General features: G+C 43.9%; 1 protein-coding gene across 1 annotated transcript in view; it reads left to right on the top strand.

Moving 5' to 3' along the window:
* The first annotated feature begins 11,416 nt into the window (after nucleotides 1-11,416).
* AGPAT4 (1-acylglycerol-3-phosphate O-acyltransferase 4) overlaps nucleotides 11,417-20,797 on the top strand; it is an 85,462-nt gene continuing 76,081 nt past the window's right edge. Inside the window, exons 1-2 of the mRNA XM_061378799.1 lie at nucleotides 11,417-11,699; nucleotides 15,611-15,708. Of these exons, the coding sequence (XP_061234783.1) occupies nucleotides 11,677-11,699; nucleotides 15,611-15,708 (121 nt within the window). The 5' untranslated portion in view covers nucleotides 11,417-11,676. The remainder of the gene's footprint in view (nucleotides 11,700-15,610; nucleotides 15,709-20,797) is intronic.

Here is a 20,797-nt window from a genome sequence, read left to right as displayed (position 1 = left end):
AACTTGAATTGCATTTAAGTGAAAAAATTTTGGAAAGAAGGTTTTCAAAAGCTACTTTCTTGTGGGAAAATATGTGTTCTCTATTTGCTTGCCTTCTTTTTTGAATTCAGAAATGGCTTTTAGATTCCCAAAGCTATTTATAATGAAATAGTTTATCTCCAATATTAAACAACTTCTGCTACCCCAGCCTGTCACTTCTTGCCTCCATTTAGCTGTGGAGTGCTATTAGTAATATTTTAGCAGTTCTTGCAAAACTTTACTGTGCTTCATATTGTCTAGCACTATGGCAAAAGACAACTTTTTGTGCCCTTAAGGTGTCACAACCCAGATGGTTGGTATTTCCTCCCTCCCACCCCCTCTTCTGAGCAGTACTGTAGTAACAGAGCAACAGTCAGAGAGCAAGACACATTCCCACAAGGTCCTATTCCATTAAGAGAAGAAGAGCTTAAACTTGATGGCAAAATCCACAAAATGCTGTGAAGGCAGCTGGACCCCTCCGGCTATGAAACACAGTCATTCACCATGCAAGCCCAGGAATTTCTTTTGGCTGTTGGATGAAGCATACCACTCTATGCAGAACTCTTTACTGTGGAGTTGTGCAAGCTTCCCTTGTTTTCTTGTGTGATGGAGAATCCTGTACACACAGAGCATTGCCATTTGGAAGTCCATATATCTTGGTGAGTGAATGTAACACTGTCTGTAAGATCCTTACGCTGCTCTAAACTGAGCACTAGCAAATCCCCTTGTCTTTGTAGAAGCTTCATTAATTTCAAATGGATTTTGGGAAATTCCCCTTGGCACAGCTCAGCGCAGGAGGGAGGGTGCGATTAGGTTTGCAACCGTTTGACCAGTGCCACTGCACAGGATTTGTTTTCAGAGTTAATTTATTTGCCTAAATAAGGTATATTAAGAGACAAAAAAGCATTTTATACCTGTCAGGTACAAAGTTTTCCCTCTGGCAAAAGAGGGAAACTCTTTAATTAATTGTCATGATGTTACCGCACTGCCTGATGTAGGTGTTGTAACAGTGCTAGTGTGAGGTGGAGATTTTTACGCCAAGGGTTTTGCCATTCTATTATCTGTGTTGAAAGAAATACTGGGGGGTGTCTGTGTGTTTGTATTTTTTTAATTGTTTGTGATTCTCCTCATGAAGAAAAATGGACAGGAAAAGAAGATGACAGGACAGAAAACACATTTCCAGTGTATAAACAAACTCAGACTTCTAGGTCACTTATGTCTCAAATGCTACAACTCATTGGAGGTGGCAAGAAAAAGTGGTGCTCAGGGAAGCAGCTGCAGCCATCTGTCTCCAAGGAGCAGCTGGTGATGAGATGCTGTTATTAATGAAATGGGATTGCTCACTGCTGCCCATTTACTGCAGTTAGTGTAGCCAATTCTGATTCATGCTACCATTACAGCTACTGTGCCTGGGAGGCAGCAGGCTTTGTTGATAGTACTGATAATACTTGGGACACCTGTGTTTTAACGAAGGTGTGAAAAGCACTAGATTCAGAGTGCTTATGTAGACTTTTGTGGTTGAATTGACAGGTAACTGATTGCCAGATCCCAGAGCTCATTTACTGGGCTAGTGATTAGTCATCTAGAAGTGGTGAGTAGGAAATGACATTAGCTGTGTTAATCAGATTGCAAAAAATATGAATCACCGGGGTTTGTAGGATTAATAACATACTGCTAGCATATGTGAGCATGCAAATAAGACAATGCCAAATCACACCAGGAGCAGTTGTGCTAAACCAGGTACATCAGACAGCTGGGGCTGAGCTCAGTGTTGCAGGAGCTGGTAAGGACATGGGTTTACCAGGCTGTAAGTATGCACAACAAGTTTTGTTTGCTAACATCTGTGGCTTCAGCTTAGGAGCACCTGAACTCCTGCAATAAATGGCAGTTACTAGGATGACATTGAGGATTCTCTGCAGAACAAGAGGTGTCTCAACAGCAATCCGGGCATCTCAGCCCAATCAGTTTTTAACATATCACAGAGAAAAACATCCGACATGTATGGTACTCAGCTTTAGTGCTTCTGTACTTAGAATCATAGAATAGTTAGGGTTGGAAAGGACCTTAAGATCATTAAGTTCCAACCCCCCTGCCATGAGCAGGGACACCTTGCTCTAAACCATATCACCCAAGGCCTCGTCCAACCTGGCCTTGAACACTGCCAGGGATGGAGCATTCACAACCTCCCTGGGCAACCTATTCCAGTGCCTCACAACCCTGAACAGCCCCAACTTACTCAGCCTATCTTCATACGGGAGGTGCTCCAGTCCCCTGACCATTCTCATGGCCCTCCTCTGGACTTGTTCCAACAGTTCCATGTCCTTTTTATGTTGAGGACACCAGAACTGCACACAATACTCCAAGTGAGGTCTCACAAGAGCAGAGCGGAGGGGCAGGATCACCTCCTTCGACCTGCTGGTCATGCTCCTTTTGATGCAGCCCAGGGTATGGTTGGCTTTCTGGGCTGCAAGTGCACACTGAAGCCGGCTCCTGTTCATTTTCTCATCGACCAGCACCCCCAAGTCCTTCTCCACAGGGCTGCTCTGAATCTCTTCTCTGCCCAACCTGTAGCTGTGCCTGGGATTGCTCTGACCCAGGTGTAGGACCTTGCACTTGGCATGGTTAAACTTCATGAGGTTGGCATCAGCCCACCTCACAAGCATGTCAAGGTCCCTCTGGATGGCATTCCTTCCCTCCAGCGTATCAACCGAACCACACAGCTTGGTGTCATCGGCAAACTTGCTGAGGGCGCACTCAATCCCACTGTCCATGTCAGCAACAAAGATGTTGAACAAGACCGGTCCCAACACCGATCCCTGAGGGACACCACTCGTTACTGGTCTCCAGCTGGACATTGAGCCATTGACCACAACTCTTTGTGTGCAGCCATCCAGCCAGTTCTTCATCCACCAAGTGGTCCACCTATCAAATTGTTGTCTCTCCAATTTAGAGGCAAGGATGTCGTGTGGGACAGTGTCGAACGCTTTACACAAGTCCAGGTAGATGACATCAACTGCTCTACCCCTGTCCATCAGTTCTGTAGCCCCATCACAGAAGGCCACCAAATTGTTCAGGCAGGATTTCCCCCTGGTGAAGCCTTGCTGGCTGTCACCAAGCACCTTGTTTTCATGTGCCTTAGCATGCCTTCCAGGAGAATCTGCTCCAAGATTTTGCCAGGCACAGAGGTGAGACTGACTGGTCTGTAATTCCCCGGGTCATCCATTTTCCCCTTCTTGAAAATGGGGGTTATATTTCCCTTTTTCCTATTGTCGGGAACTTCACCTGACTGCCATGATTTTTCAAATATGATGGCCATTCGCTTAGCAACTTCATTTGCCAGCTCCTTCAGGACCCGCGGATGGATTTCATCAGGACCCATGGACTTGTGTACCTTCAGATTTTTAAGATGGTCTCCCACTGCATTTTCTATAAAACTGTATTGTTGATGTTTTTAAGCCTTCTTCTAATACAAACACATGCCTCGTCAAAGTAATCCTGATGCTGGGCTATAGAGTCAGTCTTTTCTCATAAAACAGTCAATTCAGAGTACTGTATGTAACAGTTTTCAGGAAGGATTACCTAAACTTGTGATTTTGACCCTCATCTGACACAAGGTGCTGGGTGTTTGAGACCCGTTTGTGAAGCAGGTAGCTCTCTGAGGAGGTCTTGCATAGTGACTGTTCTCAGGTACTCCCTGAGTGCCTTAGTACCAGCTTTAGGTGGCCATCTCCAGGAGGTTCGCCCCTGCAGGGCCAAGTGGGAGAACTGCCCAATTTCTGGCTGAGCCTTTTGGGCACTTAGCCATGAGGTTGCTTAGCACAGTTTCCTACTGAACAGGTATTTGGAGTAGGGCCTTTCCCTCCAGCAAAGGAGCATATTAAAATTGTTGACAAGGGACCCAGCAGTCTCAAGCAATGCAATGCCTAAGGAACTTGAGGATTGATTTCAGGACAGCCTGCCAATGCTTTGTAAGAGGTTGCTAATTACTATCAATTGCAGTGATTTTTCTGAAGGAAGTGGATTGCAATTGCAAATTCACAATTGCTATTTCATATAGACCACAAAGGAGAAGTCTGAATAAACAGCCTTCGATTCACCATGTTTTGCTGGATTCAGCTTTGTTGACTACCTCCATATCCTGTTGCCACTCCCCTCACTATTCCCTAGGCCCAGACCTTTTCACAGAATCAAAGAACAGAAGGGAGGAAGATACAATGGGGCAGCCTGTGCCATGAAGCAAAGATGGAAGGGTTGATTTCTTATGTATGAAGAGAATCAGGGCCCTTACACAGAGACAGTCCTGGGGGTTGCTGTGATAAGTACATAAGGTCACACATGAGACTGAGGTGGACAAGAATATAGACACATGGGGGCAGCTGGAGGCAAAAGTAAGCTTTTACAGAAATAGTGTGATCTTTTGTGTCTCCCTAATAGTTAGGGAGAGGCTCTGCCATGGCAGAGACTGTTTGGGAAGGGAAAAAGCATGGCATCACCACTGATTTGCACCTACCAAAAAGCGTCCCTGCATGACATGCCTTTCTTGTTTGCCAGATTATATCTCCGGCAAACCCTTTTAAGCTTTGCCAGATTACATCTTTTTTTAAAAAAACTCTGCCAGATTACATCTCTGGCAAATCCTTTTAAGCTTTTCCCCATGCACAGGCAGCAGGACAGCAGGGTATGGTACAGAACTGGAACCAAACATGTCTCTAATACTACAGTTAAGGATTCAAAGGTAAATATTAGTACATGCCAGCAAGGCACCCAGAAAATCTTTCACACTGAAGCAATTTCACTTCAGAATTTATAACATCACCCTTTCAACAATGGTTTCTTTTCATTACAGCCTAAGATTAGTGTGGTGTTTGAAACAGCCTAAGCACTATGAGGCCTGGGCTTCTGAGAATTAGTCTGTCATTTTTCTCACAGGTGTCCTACCTTCTGTTTCCTGGCTCCTTTCCTTTTTGAGTGACTGCAGCCGAAGAATGATCAGATGTCTTCATAAATTTCCTGCTATTTTATGTAAAAACATCCCTCTTTTTCAGGTTTTAATGATCACTTAAGAGTTTTATATTCAGAACTATTTTCTTTTTCTCTGGAACTTTATTTTTTCTTAATATAGCAATAGCCAGGTCTGGAGCTGTGTCTGCATCCACTGAAATCAAGGAAATGCCACTGGAATCAAGATCAGGCCAAATAATAAAAAACTGAGAACTAAGGGGTCAAAGGAAGAGACCTATCTCCTGTTGTGACACTCGAAATATTTAGATTCCCAGGCCAAATCTACAGAGGACGAGCAAGATTAACTGGGAGAAATTAGAGGAAAACTAGTATCCTGTATGCTTTTCAACACAAGACACAGATTTGCTCTACTTAATGGGATAAGGCATTCTAAATGTACAGTGTACTGTATTTTTTCAGTGGTATCACAGGTATGTGGCAGACCAAGGCAATACCAGTACAAAATCTTATTTGACTCTTTCACCCCTTTTCTCTAAGTCCTGAGCTTCTAATGCTATTTTTCCTCTCTATTCCCTGTTAGCACATCTTATGCAATCTGTTTCAGAAATTTAGTATCAAAGATGTTGTCCCAAATTTTTTCATTCCTTAATGTGCATAATAGCCATTTACAAGAACTGCAAGTATCCAGCCTTTACCCAATTAGCTTTTAGCTAATGCCTTTTTATTTAAAAATCTATTTCATCAACCACTGGCTCCTTTTAAGAAAGAAAGCAACAGTACAGAATGCCCGTTATCTCCATTCTTGAGGGGTCAAATTTGCTCACACCAAGTATCTCAGTCTACAAGGTGGACTACTAATTTAACCCTTAAGTATTCAGGAGCCGTACTTCCCAGAATGTCTCTAAAAGTGTGGGGTTTCTATGAATAATCAGTGGGCTTTATTAAAGTATACAGAATAAAATTTGACACAAATCTGTTCTTCAAATAGATCAAACTGCACAGAAATAATATTTTTTTTTATATATATATATATACACCATCCATATGAAGACTGCTGTATAGTGGATATTTCCTGCTACATAGCCGGGATTTATCCCATATATTTATTGGGAAACAGATGGCTCCCAGATGTTCCCTTCAGATAAAGGAGTCCTTACAAAAGAGCACATATGACAACACTAGATAGCGACTGCAACAGCTGATTAAGACAAGAGTCGTGTCCTGTCTTGTGCTTCCAGTATGGATGGGGTGGTGCAGGGTTGGAGGAGCTTCAGCAGGCAATATGTTCTTCAGTGAGCGATGTCTAAGGATGGGTATTTTGCCTGCCTCTTTTCAAAAGTTTGGGGTTTTTTTTCCTTCATGACCTTTCCAAATCTGTATAATTAAACAAACAGATAATCAAATGCCAACTTCTATGTAAATTTGGCAAGGGAACTAATGTTGCTCCCTGGCAGAATGTAGATGAATGCTTTATGTGTGGCTTAAAGCTGATGTCTTTTTACGGGCAGGGTGAGTATGCAGCCATTCGCAGCATGAGGACGCTTCTACAGAATTCACTAGGAACTAGACCAAGCAGCACGTATTTCTTGCAGGGATTGCCATTTTCTGATAGTGTGTAAAAGCTCAAAGTGCAAGGCTTGCATAGTTTGTCTCAACACATTATTGCAACAAAGCAGCCTCCTCATCATTTTGAAATCACGATTTCCTTTTCTACGGGTGGAAATATACATATATAATCAAAATTAATAGTTGTGTGATTTGTTTCTGTTAATGTATGTGTAACTACATATGCAGATTACGTATTGCCCTTGAAGACCTGGAGAGCAGCCAGTGTGACTCTTCCCCAGTTAAACTTGATGTAAACAGAGATATGCAAAAGCAGCATTTGTTATTACAAGGTCTGAGCTACTTCAGGTTCCAAGTCTTTCAGGCAAACATTTTGGTTTACAGTTTCTTATCTCTTCTTCTGGAAGAGTGGCAGTTTCCTGAGTGTCTTGGTTTCTAAACTGCACTCACTTTTACAGCTCCAAAGTGATCTTTTCTCCAAGATCTTGGAGGAATTTCACCCTCACACACACACCTATGACCACAACAATAACAGGCGTAGTATCTCTGTGTTTCCAAGGTGCCACTGAAGCCCTTATCCTGTCTCTCTCTGAACTATGTTTGACTACAGCTGCAAGGCTTTCCCATACCACAGATGTGTGGGTGCGCACACGTGGACACATGCCTTTGCATGTGTAAAAAATTCTGTCATCTGCACATTCAGGTATCTCTAAAGCCAGTCATCTGAGCCACCAAGTTTTGGCCTGAAGTGGTTCATGAAGAAGCCTTCACTTTAATCAAGCTTTAAGAAATCAAGGAAAACAAAAACTTAAATCTGTGGCATTTTGTATTAGACCGGTGTAGAGAGAAACAAAGGCCCCTCTTCTTACAGGGTAGGCTCAAGCTGAATACTTAAAACAATTGTGGAAACTACATTTGCATGTATGTAAGGAGTGAGTGCTTAGTTTGTGGATGTCAGTAGATATAAAACCATTTCATCCAATTCTGCAAAGAGTACTTTAGAAAGCTTTTTTGTATGGTATGATCCTTGGTATTTATTAAAGGAATAGTATTATTTAAAATGATAGTGCACCATAACTTATTAGTAGCCATGGACTTGTTGCAGAAAAAGAAGCATGCTGAAAGAAGAAACATGTTTTTTCTGCATCTCAACCAGTGTTCTTTCTGTACATACTAAACTTAGTAAAGGATCAAATTGGACAGTCTGGAGCTGAAATTCCTGTAACGCATCTCACACAAAGCTTTTGCTAATGTGTACTCAATTAAAGAATGAGTCTCTTCTAAAATTAACTGTGGCCCCAGGGTTTAGCTTTAAGAGGATGTTTCCATTTGTGGGTACCAGGTGGCTTCCGTGCAGGGAAGTGGGGTTTTTGACTGAAAACAGTGGATCCACTGTATAGCTGAGGTAAACAAAAAGCTGGAGAAGTTCGGGTTAGTCCACACTAGAAAAATTTGCCCACAAAAGATACTTACATAGGCTGCCAAGTGTGCGGTTTTAACACCCCCCCCCGCCCCCCCCCGTCCTATTTAAACTGGTACACCTGCATCTGTATTAGGGCTTTTATCATTACAACAAAGCATTGTATCAGTACCTTTCACTTTTGGTTTCCATATTTAACTACACTATTAGCACATATTTACCCATGTACATGTACTTTCATCTGGATTCCTAAAAAAAAAAAAAAAAAAGGTGCAGTCATGCTATTATACACATCCATCGTCACAATAATTCCTGAACTTGTTAGCTGAATTTAATCAAGCCCAAGAAAGCAGCAGAAATCTCAGGCACAATTACTTTCTCACAGATTTCATAAAGATGGATACGACAAGTACAGGAAAGACTTCCTGTTATTGCCTGCATGGAGGGACAGCTTGCAGTTCAGCCTTTATTACACTCAGCCTACACAGAAGAGGAACATTATGAATGCTTTTAAATACAGGAAACATGTCTTCTATAATCTGCACCTTATTGGATATTAGACAATCTAACTGTAAGACATGCAGCAAGAGCAAACAGGGCTTCAAGAGTCTAGCTGTGCATGGCAGTGTATCATAGCATATCCCTATGCAGTATCCAGCCTATCAGTCCAGCAGCATCAACACTAGCAGTGTTGCCTCTTCCTCTAGGTTGGCATAGCTAGAACTGAAGAACTTTCCAGAACAGAGAAGCTTTGGCCTGCAATTAAATTTGTGAAATTGAATTCACAAGGCACTTCAAAGTGCATGTGGTAAGCAGGACTGGGGTGCAGCTTTTAGAACCAGCACGCAGTTAACTTCAGCCATGAGAAATACCTGCATTCCTTACTGACTGGAGTGTGTGCTCTGCCCAGCAGGAATCTTATAGGGAAACTCATGGAAAGTCATCCATTTCACACACAGTGAGAAATCACCCTTGGAGATCTGGGATCATTGCCTGATCCAAGTTCCTGACTCAACTCTTCAGTCTGCCCCAATGCAAAAAAAGCAATTTGTATGCCCACAGGCAACAAGGGAAAGAATTTCACTGAGGCTGCAAACTCCAGCACTCAGAACAAGGAAATTCCAAAACTGAGACCTGACAAAACAATTTAGCTGCCCGTGTTCATACAGGCTTGTTGGGGGTTTTGTTTGTTTGTGGTTTTGTTTGCTTGTTTGTTTTTAATTAGCTGCACAAATCAGAATATTCTCTGTTCAGTGCTCTGGAGAATAGAGCTTAAGGGAAGATAATCTGATTCCTTTTCATCTTCCTTGTTTGTAGCAACTAAAGAAATACAAAGTGAGGACCTTGCAAACCCTGCTCTTAAGACAGAAGCGTTCATCTTTTCTATGGGCTTTCTAGTCTCAGCTTTTACCATGGTATCTAACAGCTCCATAAGATTAATACATTTACCTTTTAAACCCCAATTTAATTAGAAGGGGTTTATTATTCACATTTTTTTGGTTAGACTTTTGAGAACTATATGTGCTGCATCAAAACTATGATTCACCTCTTCACTGGAGAGTTTTCCAGGTGTAAAGCATCCATAAATCCTATTATATCCAGCTACAGCTTAACACTAATGAAAGGAAGAAGCCAGATTTTTATTATGGCTTCCCAGAAAATGGGGAACATACAAACAAGCAGCCTCAGTTTCATCTCAAGGCTAGATATGTAAAAGATGTTCAGGCACGACCACACAGCATCAGGGGACCTCACTTTTGGTCCTTTGGCTCTCAGGATAAAACCTATACCCTGAGTGAGATGTCTTGGAATAATACCCCAAAAATCTGTAGGTGTAGTACACAAATCAGCTTCAAGTTGCTAGTAGGAGATGCTTAGGACAGAGCTGTGCTACTCCCAGCCACTCTCCAGAATTAAGTAGAGGAATTGTAAGGGACTGTAAGTCTTCTCCCTCTGTCTGGAACTGTCCCTTTTTCCAAATGCAGCCACGAGGTCAGTCTAACTTTTAAAGTATGGCTGCAGAAATGCCCTCTACCTATCTTTATGTAACTGTTCAGCAGTTAGACCACTGGCCTGAGGATGTTGAGTGAGCTGGATGTTGAGTGAGTTCAACTCAATTGTTGAGTGAGCTGGATGTTGAGTGAGTTCAACTCCATGACCAAATGGGATATAGGTTCCCAAATCTCAACCTCCTAAAGAGCACACTCACACACGCCACCAGCAGTAACCTGTCAAGGCCCTGATGGCACTTCTAGCTCTTAATGGCCATGACCAGCCTCACCTAGGTTCCCCATCCACCCACCCCGCATATGGACCATGGCTCCATTAAAGCCCACATCTGGGACTTCAGTCCTTGCCTGACCTATCTAGTAGATGGATGTGCCTTCTGTTTAGTCTCCTACCTTGTTTCCTGGGTGGATCTATGCTGTAGCCCCAACTCCAGCTATGGTGTGACTGGATTCCCTTTATACAAACTCTGCACCTGATTCATTGCTTCATCTTGCCCGGAACTGTCAATGGGCCCTGCATTCTGCTGTGACTGCTCTGTTCTGGTGTTGTGGGGCAGACCTCTGGCTGGTAGGGATACTGTCTGCCCAGTGGACACCCTCAGCTCTAGGCTCGTCTTCCCTTGGGCACCAAGCAGCCTCGCTCTTGCTGCTCACCAAGAAGAGTTGTAGCTTCTTGTTCCTCCAAAATGTGATAGTCAGGACACTTATTTGTTGCAGCAACTAGTCTGGGAAGTCTTGTGTATACCCTCTTTCTCCCCTCCTAAATGCACAACTCCCATTGTTCAGTGTTTGCTTCAAGTCCTTTTAAAAAACCAAACCAGTTTGCACTGAGTGTAAACAGTGATGCAGTGCGGCTGTTATGGACCAGGACTATAGGGCTCTGCTCTGGCCAGCTCACCCAGGTCTCCCCCAGCTGTTCCCTAGCCTCTGGAGCCCTCCTGGCCTAGAGCAATCGCACACCCTGCAGAGGTGACAGGGCTGTCCTGGCGGTACGTCATCCCAGGCGTTACCACCGTCCAGTGCTTGGGGTGTGTAATTAGCTCGGTTCTTGCTATTCTCTTTTCACTCCACAGTCAGAGCTCCACAGATGTTCGCATTTTCAGAGAGGGAATATTGCGAGTTAAGGGTACACGGTGCTTGGATGACTGCCATGTGCATTTTTCTCCTCTGGGAGAGGGACGCTCTGGCCATGGCCTTGGTACTGTTCTCCAAGTGCTGCTGGAAGCGGCAGGCACTCACAGGTGCCCCTCACCCCGCAACAGACCGCTCTACAGCGGTACTCCGCTGCGGCCACGGCCCAGCCAGCCCCCTCCGCCTTTACCCCCGTAAAAGGGATGCCGCGTCCCTTTGGGGACTGGGGCCGCCACTTTCCCCTCAGAGCCGCCCTTCCGCCGTCCCCGCGCGCTTCCCAGCGGCAGAGCCCTCCCGCTTCGCTCCGCTCGCTGTCGGGCGGCGCCCCGCAGGGCAGAGGGAGGCGGTGCGGGGTAGCGGTCGCCCCTCTCCCGCCGCCCCGGGAGGAAGTGACATGGCAGCGCCGGTGGGGAGGGAAGGCGAGGGGCGCCCTTTTCTTCCTGGAGCCGCCCGGCGGGTGGAGCCTGGCGGCCCCGCCCGAGCCGGCCGCCTCCCGGCGCGTGCAAACTAGTGGCAGCTGGTGCGGCTCGGCTGCCGCCCTGTCGCTCCCGGTGCCTCAGCGCGGCGCGCATGCCAAGGTCCCGCGGCGCCAGGTACGTGCTCTTTCCCTGGCGGCCGGCGAGCTCCTCAGGTGTGGGGCCGCCCTTCTCCACCCGCCCTGGTGTCTCGTTCGGAAAAAGCAGCCCTGAAGCATCCCCATTCCAGCCCCCTTCCTAAACCAGCCACCTCCCGCCGCGCTGGAGTGGCAAGCCGAGGGGCAGGCAACCTCCGGCGGGATGTGCGAGCGAGGCGAGGCGAGGCGGGGCGCGGCGGGGCGGGAGGCGGGCTGGGGACAGAAGTTCCCTGATTTATTCGCCGCGGGGCCGAGTCTCCTCAGCCGCCGCCGTCGCCTGGCCCCGTCGCGCCGCTTTTCCTGAGGCCGCCGAGGATTTTGCTGCTGTCCGCGAGCCCCCTTTGTGTGGCGAGCGCGGCCCGAGCCAGTGTTTCCGTGGAAACGGGGGAGCTGCGGCGGCGGCCTTTGCACGCTGTGGGGGCCCCTCTGACAGCCGGGGCGGATCGGGCGGTCACCGCGGCCCCTTCCACTTTCCTTTCGGTCTAGCTCCGGCGGGGCTGGCGATGGCGGGAGGAGGGTGCGGGCAGGGCGGTTGCTGTGGAAACGGTCCCGTGCGGTCGCCTATTCGCTGCCTCCTCCTCGCCGAAGGCGCTTGTCCGTGGCGGAAGGGGGTCGTGTGGATGGGCGTGCAGTGCGCAGTCACAGTCACAGGTCGCGGTGGCTGATTTTAACATGGTACCGAAAATCGTGCCATGAGGTGAGGTAGCGTGAGCGGTGGTTGGGCGGAGGACTGGGGAGCCTGCCTCTCTGGTGATGCGCTCACGTGTTGTAAAAGCTCTTCATCTCCCTGTGTCTCTTAGAGATATTTAAGCCGAATTAGATAACGACCCCAAACTGATTTAAGGTTCGTCGACTGATACCATGTGGTGAAAGGAGAACTCTGAGGGGTGTGTTGTTTAAATACGAAGTAACCCTTTGTAGCATTTGTTTCAACAAGTGAGCACTTGTGTATCTAAAAAGAAGCAACCAAGAAAAGCGTCTGTTCGAGCAATGTCATATGAAAGCTTCTCATCTGTATCTGTGTTACGCATTTCTGAGAGTTGTGTTTCTGGACCATGTGCAGACATTTAAGAATGATGTGCCTTATGCAGGTACTTGTGTTGGAGAACAGCCTTGCTGCTATGTCAAAACTGAAAATACAAGAAGTGGAAGGATACAAGAAACATTCTCAAAAAAAATCAAACCAAAACAAAAAACACAACCAAAAAAACCCCACCACTAACACCTCCGCCCCCCCAAGCATTCTGTTAAAACCAGTGATGTGTCCAGCCCAGGAAGTTGTGCCAGGTGACTGTAGCCTCAGCTTGTACTGATAATCGCCTCACTAAATTGCAAAAGAATGAAAAGCTGGTGGAGACACTATTGCAGCCATCTTCTCTAACTTCTCACGTGAATGGTAAGATTACTGTAGACATACAGAGGTCTGTTTATGGTATACAAGGCCTAGCTCTGTATGAAGACTGACTGGGTGGATCACTAAAGCAGTTGCTTGTGCTGTAGATGTTTCCTGTCATTTACTGACCAATAGCTTTCTTAAGCTGTTATCTGATCTAATGTTGTGTTTTTCCAAATACAGTGGTTTAAAATACATTTTGATCCATTTTAGGAATTTGTGTAAATATTATGCATAGCTTTGCTCTTTTCTATTAATGTTTTGCATAACAATGCCTAAATAAACTGTGTCTAAAAATGTAGCTTCAGCCACATTTTCTGGAAGACAAGAGGGCCAGGATTCATGTGGAAGAATAAAACAGAAAGCCTGCAATGAACAGGGGAAATACTGTAAGCTGCTGATGGATAAAGGTTGCTCTTGAGCAAAGTTTGGTTGTGTTGTTGGCAAGCACTTTAACAGATTTTTAGTATTACATTTTAGAAGTGGAGAAATTACACAGTGAGGCTAATGCTTGCCCAGAGTCACAGAACAGAGAACACTATGCCCAGAGCATGGTGACAAAGTGTGTTGAGACCCAGAAGGTGTCAGTTTGGTGGGGAGGTTGTTTTCTTTTAGCAAGTCTTGTTCTGTCCATCCAAAATTCAGCGGCACTGAAGCGGTGTTCGTCTTCGCGCTGGAATGAGGCATGCTTTCCTGGAATGACAGTTGTACATCATTTACAGTTTAGTGCGCTTGCTGTTCCATAACAGAGAATACCTGTGTGGGAAGAGGGTTCTCTTACAGGAACTGGATGAGAATCCTATGCCTGTGCTCTGCCCTGCTGAAAAGAGGCAGCTTACTGTTCTCAGTTGTATACCCTAATTTTATTGTTGGAAGGTGAAGGCTGGCAGTAACACCCCTTGAAATCTCTTCAGTGCAGGAAGACACTGTCACAGCTGTGGTGAATTTACCAAGATGATATTCCTGCATCACAAATATGCACTTGTAGGCCTTAGAACTTGTATTAGTAATTTGGGTTTAAGTTTTTAAAACCCAAATATCCACTGCATGATGTAGAAGAACACTTCTCTAACTGTGTCACTACTACTGCTGTTGATATGCCCAGGGAAGTGAGCAGATGAACAAGAAGGCAACAAGGCATTGTGGTGCAGTGTGCATATGCTTTAGTCAGTGAAAGCTTTTGCAACTGTGGGCCTCCTTTGTTAGGGAAGATGTTACGTGAGTCAAGGCAGCTTTCTTCTGAGGTGTGTTTGATTTAGCTGTACTGAATGCAGTGGCCTTTTTTTTATGAAGAAATTATAAATGTAACTGAGAGCAATACCCTGTACACTTTGTTGTGTTTTGACGCTGGTACGTGGCAGCCCCAATATGTGTTTTTTCCCTAGGTGCTTTGTCCACAGGCTGGCTTTGCCCAGTGATTCAGTTTCAGGTGTTTGGGAAAGTTTGCCCACCAATCTGTTTGGTGGTTTTAAACTCATTCACATCTGACTGTGTGGTGAGTACCCTGAGCACCTCTGACTAATGCTTGTGTGCTGCACAGAAACTGCTGACTCATTTAATTTTCATACTTCCCCCCTGTCTTCCTCCAGAGCCTTGGACTAGAGATGTGGTAGGGTCAAGGTAAGGTCAGGGGAAGAGGAAATATAAATGAATGAGAATAACTGTGTGTGTGGCAAGGCTGAAGATGCTGAAGAAAACCTTCTTTGGTAATGTGACAAAAAGATGATGGCTGTAATGGATTTCATGAAAAGGTACATAATAAACCATATGTTAGGACCTGGGCAAAGCTGTCAAACAACTGTAGTGAGCCCACAATTGGGAGATGCTGGGTTATGGTCCTGTTAGTGGTATGTTCTTCATTTTGAACATAAAGCCTTTTTACTCCTTTGCCTCTGTTTGCACTTTCAGCCCTTCTGTCTGGTTATATTCTGCCATGAAAAGCTTAACACTGAAGTCATTTTCTGCTACTTGCAGAAGAGCTGACCTGGCTTGAGGTTTCTGCTGTAGCATAAATAATAGGAACAGAGAAAGACAATTAACCACTTCTAGGCTGGAAAGTCAGAGGTAGAGGTCACTTGGCAGAAGGAGCTGCAGGCAGGGACAAGCACACTGATTTCACATGTATCTGTGACTGTTTATTAACACCCGAAATATTTATGATGTGCACCGGATTTCTTTTTAATCTGACCAACAAAAGTTAAATTTCAGTCATATTTTCCCAGCAAAATTCAGGTGAACGAAAAGGTTTGCCTGTGCAATTCAGTTAGTAGTTATTTTTACCTATCAGGAAAAGGGGAAGAGCTGACTTAAACCCTGCTGTTAAAGATGGGGGAAAAAATACATTTGGGGGAAGTCTGTGTGTAGAATTGTCATGTGACTTTTAATCAATTTAAAGTGTCAACTGCCGTGTGAAAGTTAAACTGTGTCCTGTTTTTCCCTGTCTCCATGTTATGCCTCTCTTTAAGCATCACAGTTTGCCTCTTAATCATGTTTTTCAGCACTTCAGAAAATACCATTACTACAGATGTTGGTTTTACACTTCTGGAAGGTCTGGAAGCATTCTGTCTGCAGCAGCCTACACCTGCACTTGAATCATGTATGAGGTTTCCCTCCTTTAAGTCACAAAGGCTTTAGTTTATTTTACGGTTGAGGGTATATTTAAACAGTGCTTAAAATTGCACAGACATTTACATTTTTTATTTTTATATTGAGCCTTCAGTGTGTCGCTGACTGGTTATCACACGCCTATGCCTGTACTTCTGAGAATGTGCATAAATACTGCATTTCACCTAAGATGGAGGCAGCGAAAGGATTAATTCAGAATTTAAGCCTTGCAAAATGTCTCAAATTTATTTGAAGTTAGCAGGACAAATGCTCAAAGCAAGGCTTTCAAAAAGATTTAGGCACCTGAAATGGTGCAGAGATGTAAAAAATCCAGGTAGGTGTTGAAGCACCTGATGCTTAATTTAGTGTAAAATTTATAAAAATGTTACTGGATTCTTATCATCATGTTTAGGAACTGTAACATCTGCACACTTACCATCCAGTAAGGTTAAGTGCTGTTGGATCAAACACTATCTCTGAATGGTTTTGCTGGAAGTTTAAGGTGGTTTTGCCACCTTAGACCTGGCTAGGGTGCTGAGAATACAAGTTCATTAATCAGTTGTATTTCATTTGACTGGTTTTGAGGGATAATGTTTTCTGAACAACAAGGACTGTTGAAGCTTGTCAAGAGGTTTCTTTTGGCTTCAACAGGATTAGAATCAGGTCCAAAACATCCCTTTATTATTGGACTTGATAAATCTGGGGATTATGATGAAGGCTTCTATTCTCTGAAGTTCTCAAATTAAATAAGGCTGTTCGGGGACTGATGATCAGGAAAATGAGGAGGCTGAAAGTGTTTTGAGTTCATGGTATAGCAAAATAATTCTGAACACTTGTGTCTTGGAGGCAGAGGTGAGTCAAACCTGGTGTAGAATGGGACCACTGAAATGTGGTGAGGCAGCCACCATGTTTATTTGGGGTTTTGCTTGGCATCTGTGTTGTGGTTTAAGCTCATCCGTAAATCATGCAGTCGCTCTTTCACTCCCTCCTGTTTTCTTCCCCCGCTCAAGGAGGGATGGGGAGGAGAATCAAAAAGAATGTAACTCCCACGGGTTGAGATAAGAACAGTTTAGTAACTAAGGTCTAACACAAACGACTGCTGCTACCACCAATAATAATAATAATGATAAATAACAAGGGAAGAGAATACAGCACCTCACACCCACCAACCGATACCTTGCCCCACCCAACAGTGAACTTGCCCTTTCGGGTAACTCCCAGTTTACATCCTGGGCATGATGTGCTGTGGTATGGAATACTTCTTTGGCTAGTTTGGGTTAGGTGTCCTGTATCTGCTTCCTCCCGGCTTCCCCTCCTCCCTGGCAGAGCATGAGACTCAAAGTCCTTGGTCAGACTAAACATTGCTGAGCAGCAACTAAAAACATTGGTGTTATCAGCTCTGTTCCCAGGCCGAAAGTAAAAAACACAGCACTTCACCAGCTACTAAGGAGAAAAAATGACTGCTACTGCTGAACCCAGGACAATCTGGATGTCTGATTGTTTAATGTGTAGGTGCAGCTGAGCCAGCATTTATTTTTGGAACCATATCAAACACAGCTATAAGACACGTGTTTTCCTAAGTATTAGGTGTTACCTCTTTAAACGAGGAGTTGGTTTTCTTTGAATAATAAAGCTGGAAGCTTCCCTGCCACATTCATTCTCCAGCTAAACTATTTTCTACAGAAAGAAGCATTAGAAAACACCTAATGAATAAATATTAGTATTCTGCTTATCCCGTCTTGCTATGGTTACATCTTGTTCATACTCTGAAGTGTCATATGATAGCACACAGCCAAATTAAATTAATACTTGGAGGTTAAAAAATGTCTTGTGTTTTTCTGTAACATTTACTCAGTATTCAAAGAGCATGCTAATGGATGTTATTTCATATAAGTTAAAAATATGCAAATAGATTAGCTGAAGGAGGCAGTCTACTGTAATAGAAGATCAAAAAAACTAATAGCTCACTTGGAGTTGTAATCAGGTGGATGGCACTTTTTGTTTCCAGCACTGTCAACAACATCTTGTGATTTGTACTGGAAGCTTTTGCTCTATCCCCTCACATTTCAGCACTGTTCTCTCATATCCCTGTGATTCAGAAGCATGGAGGATGTGGTGTGTTCCATGTACCCCACTGTGTCTGTGGCAGTATTGTCAGTGTGGCTCAGATCCACCAAGTGGGAGAACATGGTTGTTGCCAACAGGCCATAGAGCTGCTCAGTGAGAGACACTATGTTAAAAGTATTCATACTGTTTTTTGGGGGGACAGTAGAAAATTTGTTACCAGTTCACAGGCTGGTGGTGAAAGTCTCACCTGTAAACCAGTAGTACTGCCACCATGGTGTTTATTTCAGTTCATTGTTTTATGCCCAATCTCTGCCAATTTTCAGATCTTTTTTTTTTAGATTTATGTTGCCACAAAACTCTGTATTATTTATTAGTTGCATTTTATGGCTTTCTTAAGTAAATGAAACAACTACACAGGTTAAGAATTAGACTTCCAGGAAAAAGCTGAAAGAGGCTATCCAGAATTACTAAAATGTAAATCACAGTTCCAGAAAATATAAAGAGGTCAAGGATACATACTTTTTCCCAGTGCTGATGATTGTTGTCCTTGAAGCACATAGCGATGCCTTTAATTCCTTCTTTGATAGGAGCAATGAGAGATGTATGTTTGTGTGTACATGCACACAATAATGTCAGTTTGATACTAAAGTTGTAGCTTCTGGTTTATAGTACAGAGCCATTCAAGTTGATGAATACTTGATTTTCATTTCTTGAGGAATGGAGAAGGGAAGGGAAAGTAGAGTTTGTTAGAACAGCACATTGATTTGAACCATCTCCTGCATTAATACCTGTTGCATTATGTGCTGCCACTGAAGGTCCTTGTGAGATGCATCCATTCGCTCTCTGCTCTCTATACTGGCCTGTCAGAAGCTGTTGCAAGGGAAACTTGAACACGGACAAGAAGGGAAATAAAGGAGGATGAAAAGTGCTGGTCTGTGTTGAAAGCTGGAACCTGGGTAGCTGGCAGGTTACAGTTCTGGAGTTAGGTGTGCCTTGGATTTGCCATGTGACTGTCACAAGCTCTTGAAGTGTTGTTCTGAGTTCCCCGTGTGTGAGATGGGGGCAGGAAGACAGATCTTGTTAGGCTGACTCCACTAGCCTCTTCTAAATGGCTATAGCTTTCCACATGAGAGGGATGGATAAATCCAGGAAAGAACTGACAAAACTCTACACCGTTTTCTAATCCTATCCATAAAGGTTTGATCTTGCATACAGAAATGGACTTGCTCATCCTACTAAGTCTGCTGAGGGGATGTGAAACTCCTCTGCCTGAATACAACTCCTTACATGTGTTAGTGGTGCAGAAAGCTGTCTATCACAGAACTGGAGTTAGAAGATGATAATTCTGTAGTTTAACTTTGTAACTAACTCACTGTGGGCAAGAATAGGAGGATTAAATATTTAAAGCTTTGAATTAAACATGTCATCCATATTTCCTTGTTGCCTCGCACCTAAAGCTGGTTTGGATGCAGGGAAAATATTTTGTCTGTTGAGAGTATGGGCAGTTCCTGTACCTTATGCTGACCCTTGTGTTGCTGTGAATGTATTGACAGTTCTTTAAAACAAGATGAGAGTGATGAGTGTTTGGCAAGCATGAAGCATGAGTCTTCATGGGAGACACCTCTTATCCCCAGAGCTTCCCTATTATCAAGGGAATGTTTGAACTCCCAGCACAATTAAAAGAAAAAAAAAAGAAAGAGAAAAACCTGGTTTTATATCAGCTCCTTAATAATCCTTTGTCTGCCTGCCTCCCTTCCTCTATTTCTTTGGGATCTTCCAAAATATATGTTTTAATAATAACCCCTGGAGAACTTGGTATCTGTTCCTGTGTTGGATCTGCTTCTGAAATGCCCAGCGCAGAGGTGATCAGCCATACTGCTGTATGTCTTTGATGCTGGGTAAATACCATGGTGCAGGTGGCAGCATCCTGCTTCACTGCCCCTGCTGCATCTGTAGTTTTTAATGTGTTAATTTCCTGTGCACAGGAGTTATGGTGTGGATCTCACCATTGAGAGATTTCTCACAGGCCATGCATTAATGACCAGTGGCGTAACTAGGCAGACTCCAATCCCTGTTCCTCAAATGTACAGTTGCCTTAAATGGTCCATGACTGTTCTGTACGCAATTTCATGTATCATAAACACAAAAGGATCTGTACTTGTGCACATACATATTTATATTTATATTTATATTTGAGAAGGTTTATTTGTTATTTGATAAGCCATCTATACTTTTGCAGCAAGCCAGATAATCCACTGAAGTGATTTTGTTGAAACATTTTTGGGGGGTTGTTTTTTTTATAGAGGAGGATGCTAGATGACAGTAATATGTGGGCTTTATTACCTTTGACTAAGCACTTAATGTTGCCTATGAGAGCAAATATTAAATTGGCTATGAGCATGATACAGTTGCTTGTCCTAGGCTCATTGCTGTTGTTTACTGTGGTTATTTTTGAGGAATTATCCAGGTTGCTTATATTTGTGTGACAGCCTAGCCCACATCCTGCTTAGATTCTCAGTATACTTTCTGGTAAAATTTTGTTTGCTGTTTAGTCCTGCTCACTTACCTAGTCCCTAAGTTTGGCTTGTGTTGGTTATGTTGCCGTTGTTGGCAGCACAAGTAACTTCCTCGATTAATGAACCCACATAAAGTAAATGAGGAAACAGAGGGACTCAGTAGTCCCCAGGACTGAACAGTGGGGCTGGTCTCTGAAAGTCTCCTCCAGGTCTTAAGTATCTTCATGCAGCTCTTTTTATTTTTCCCAAGCAAATTGCAGATAATTCTACTTTGGGGGAAAAAATATATATATATATATATATATATATATGAGTTTATTAAAATACAGAAACTTGAGTGAGAAACAGTTGAAGAGCAATGCTTGACATGCTGGGAAGAAGCAAGTTGCCTTCCACAGCTGTTTTTGTGAACTTGGTGTTCTGCTCCTGAGGTAACTGCTGTACTTTACCTTCACACAGTTTTTGAGAATCTTTCTAGGAGCTTCGAACAGAAGTGCT

Source organism: Neopsephotus bourkii, unplaced genomic scaffold (assembly GCF_033783945.1).
Source record: "Neopsephotus bourkii isolate Nb327-2 ecotype Australia unplaced genomic scaffold, CSIRO-AGI_Nbou_v1 NB_1767, whole genome shotgun sequence".
NCBI classification, from domain to species: Eukaryota; Metazoa; Chordata; class Aves; order Psittaciformes; family Psittacidae; genus Neopsephotus; species Neopsephotus bourkii.
Note: the sequence above shows the minus strand (reverse complement) of the source record. Positions and strands in the feature narration are given on the sequence as shown.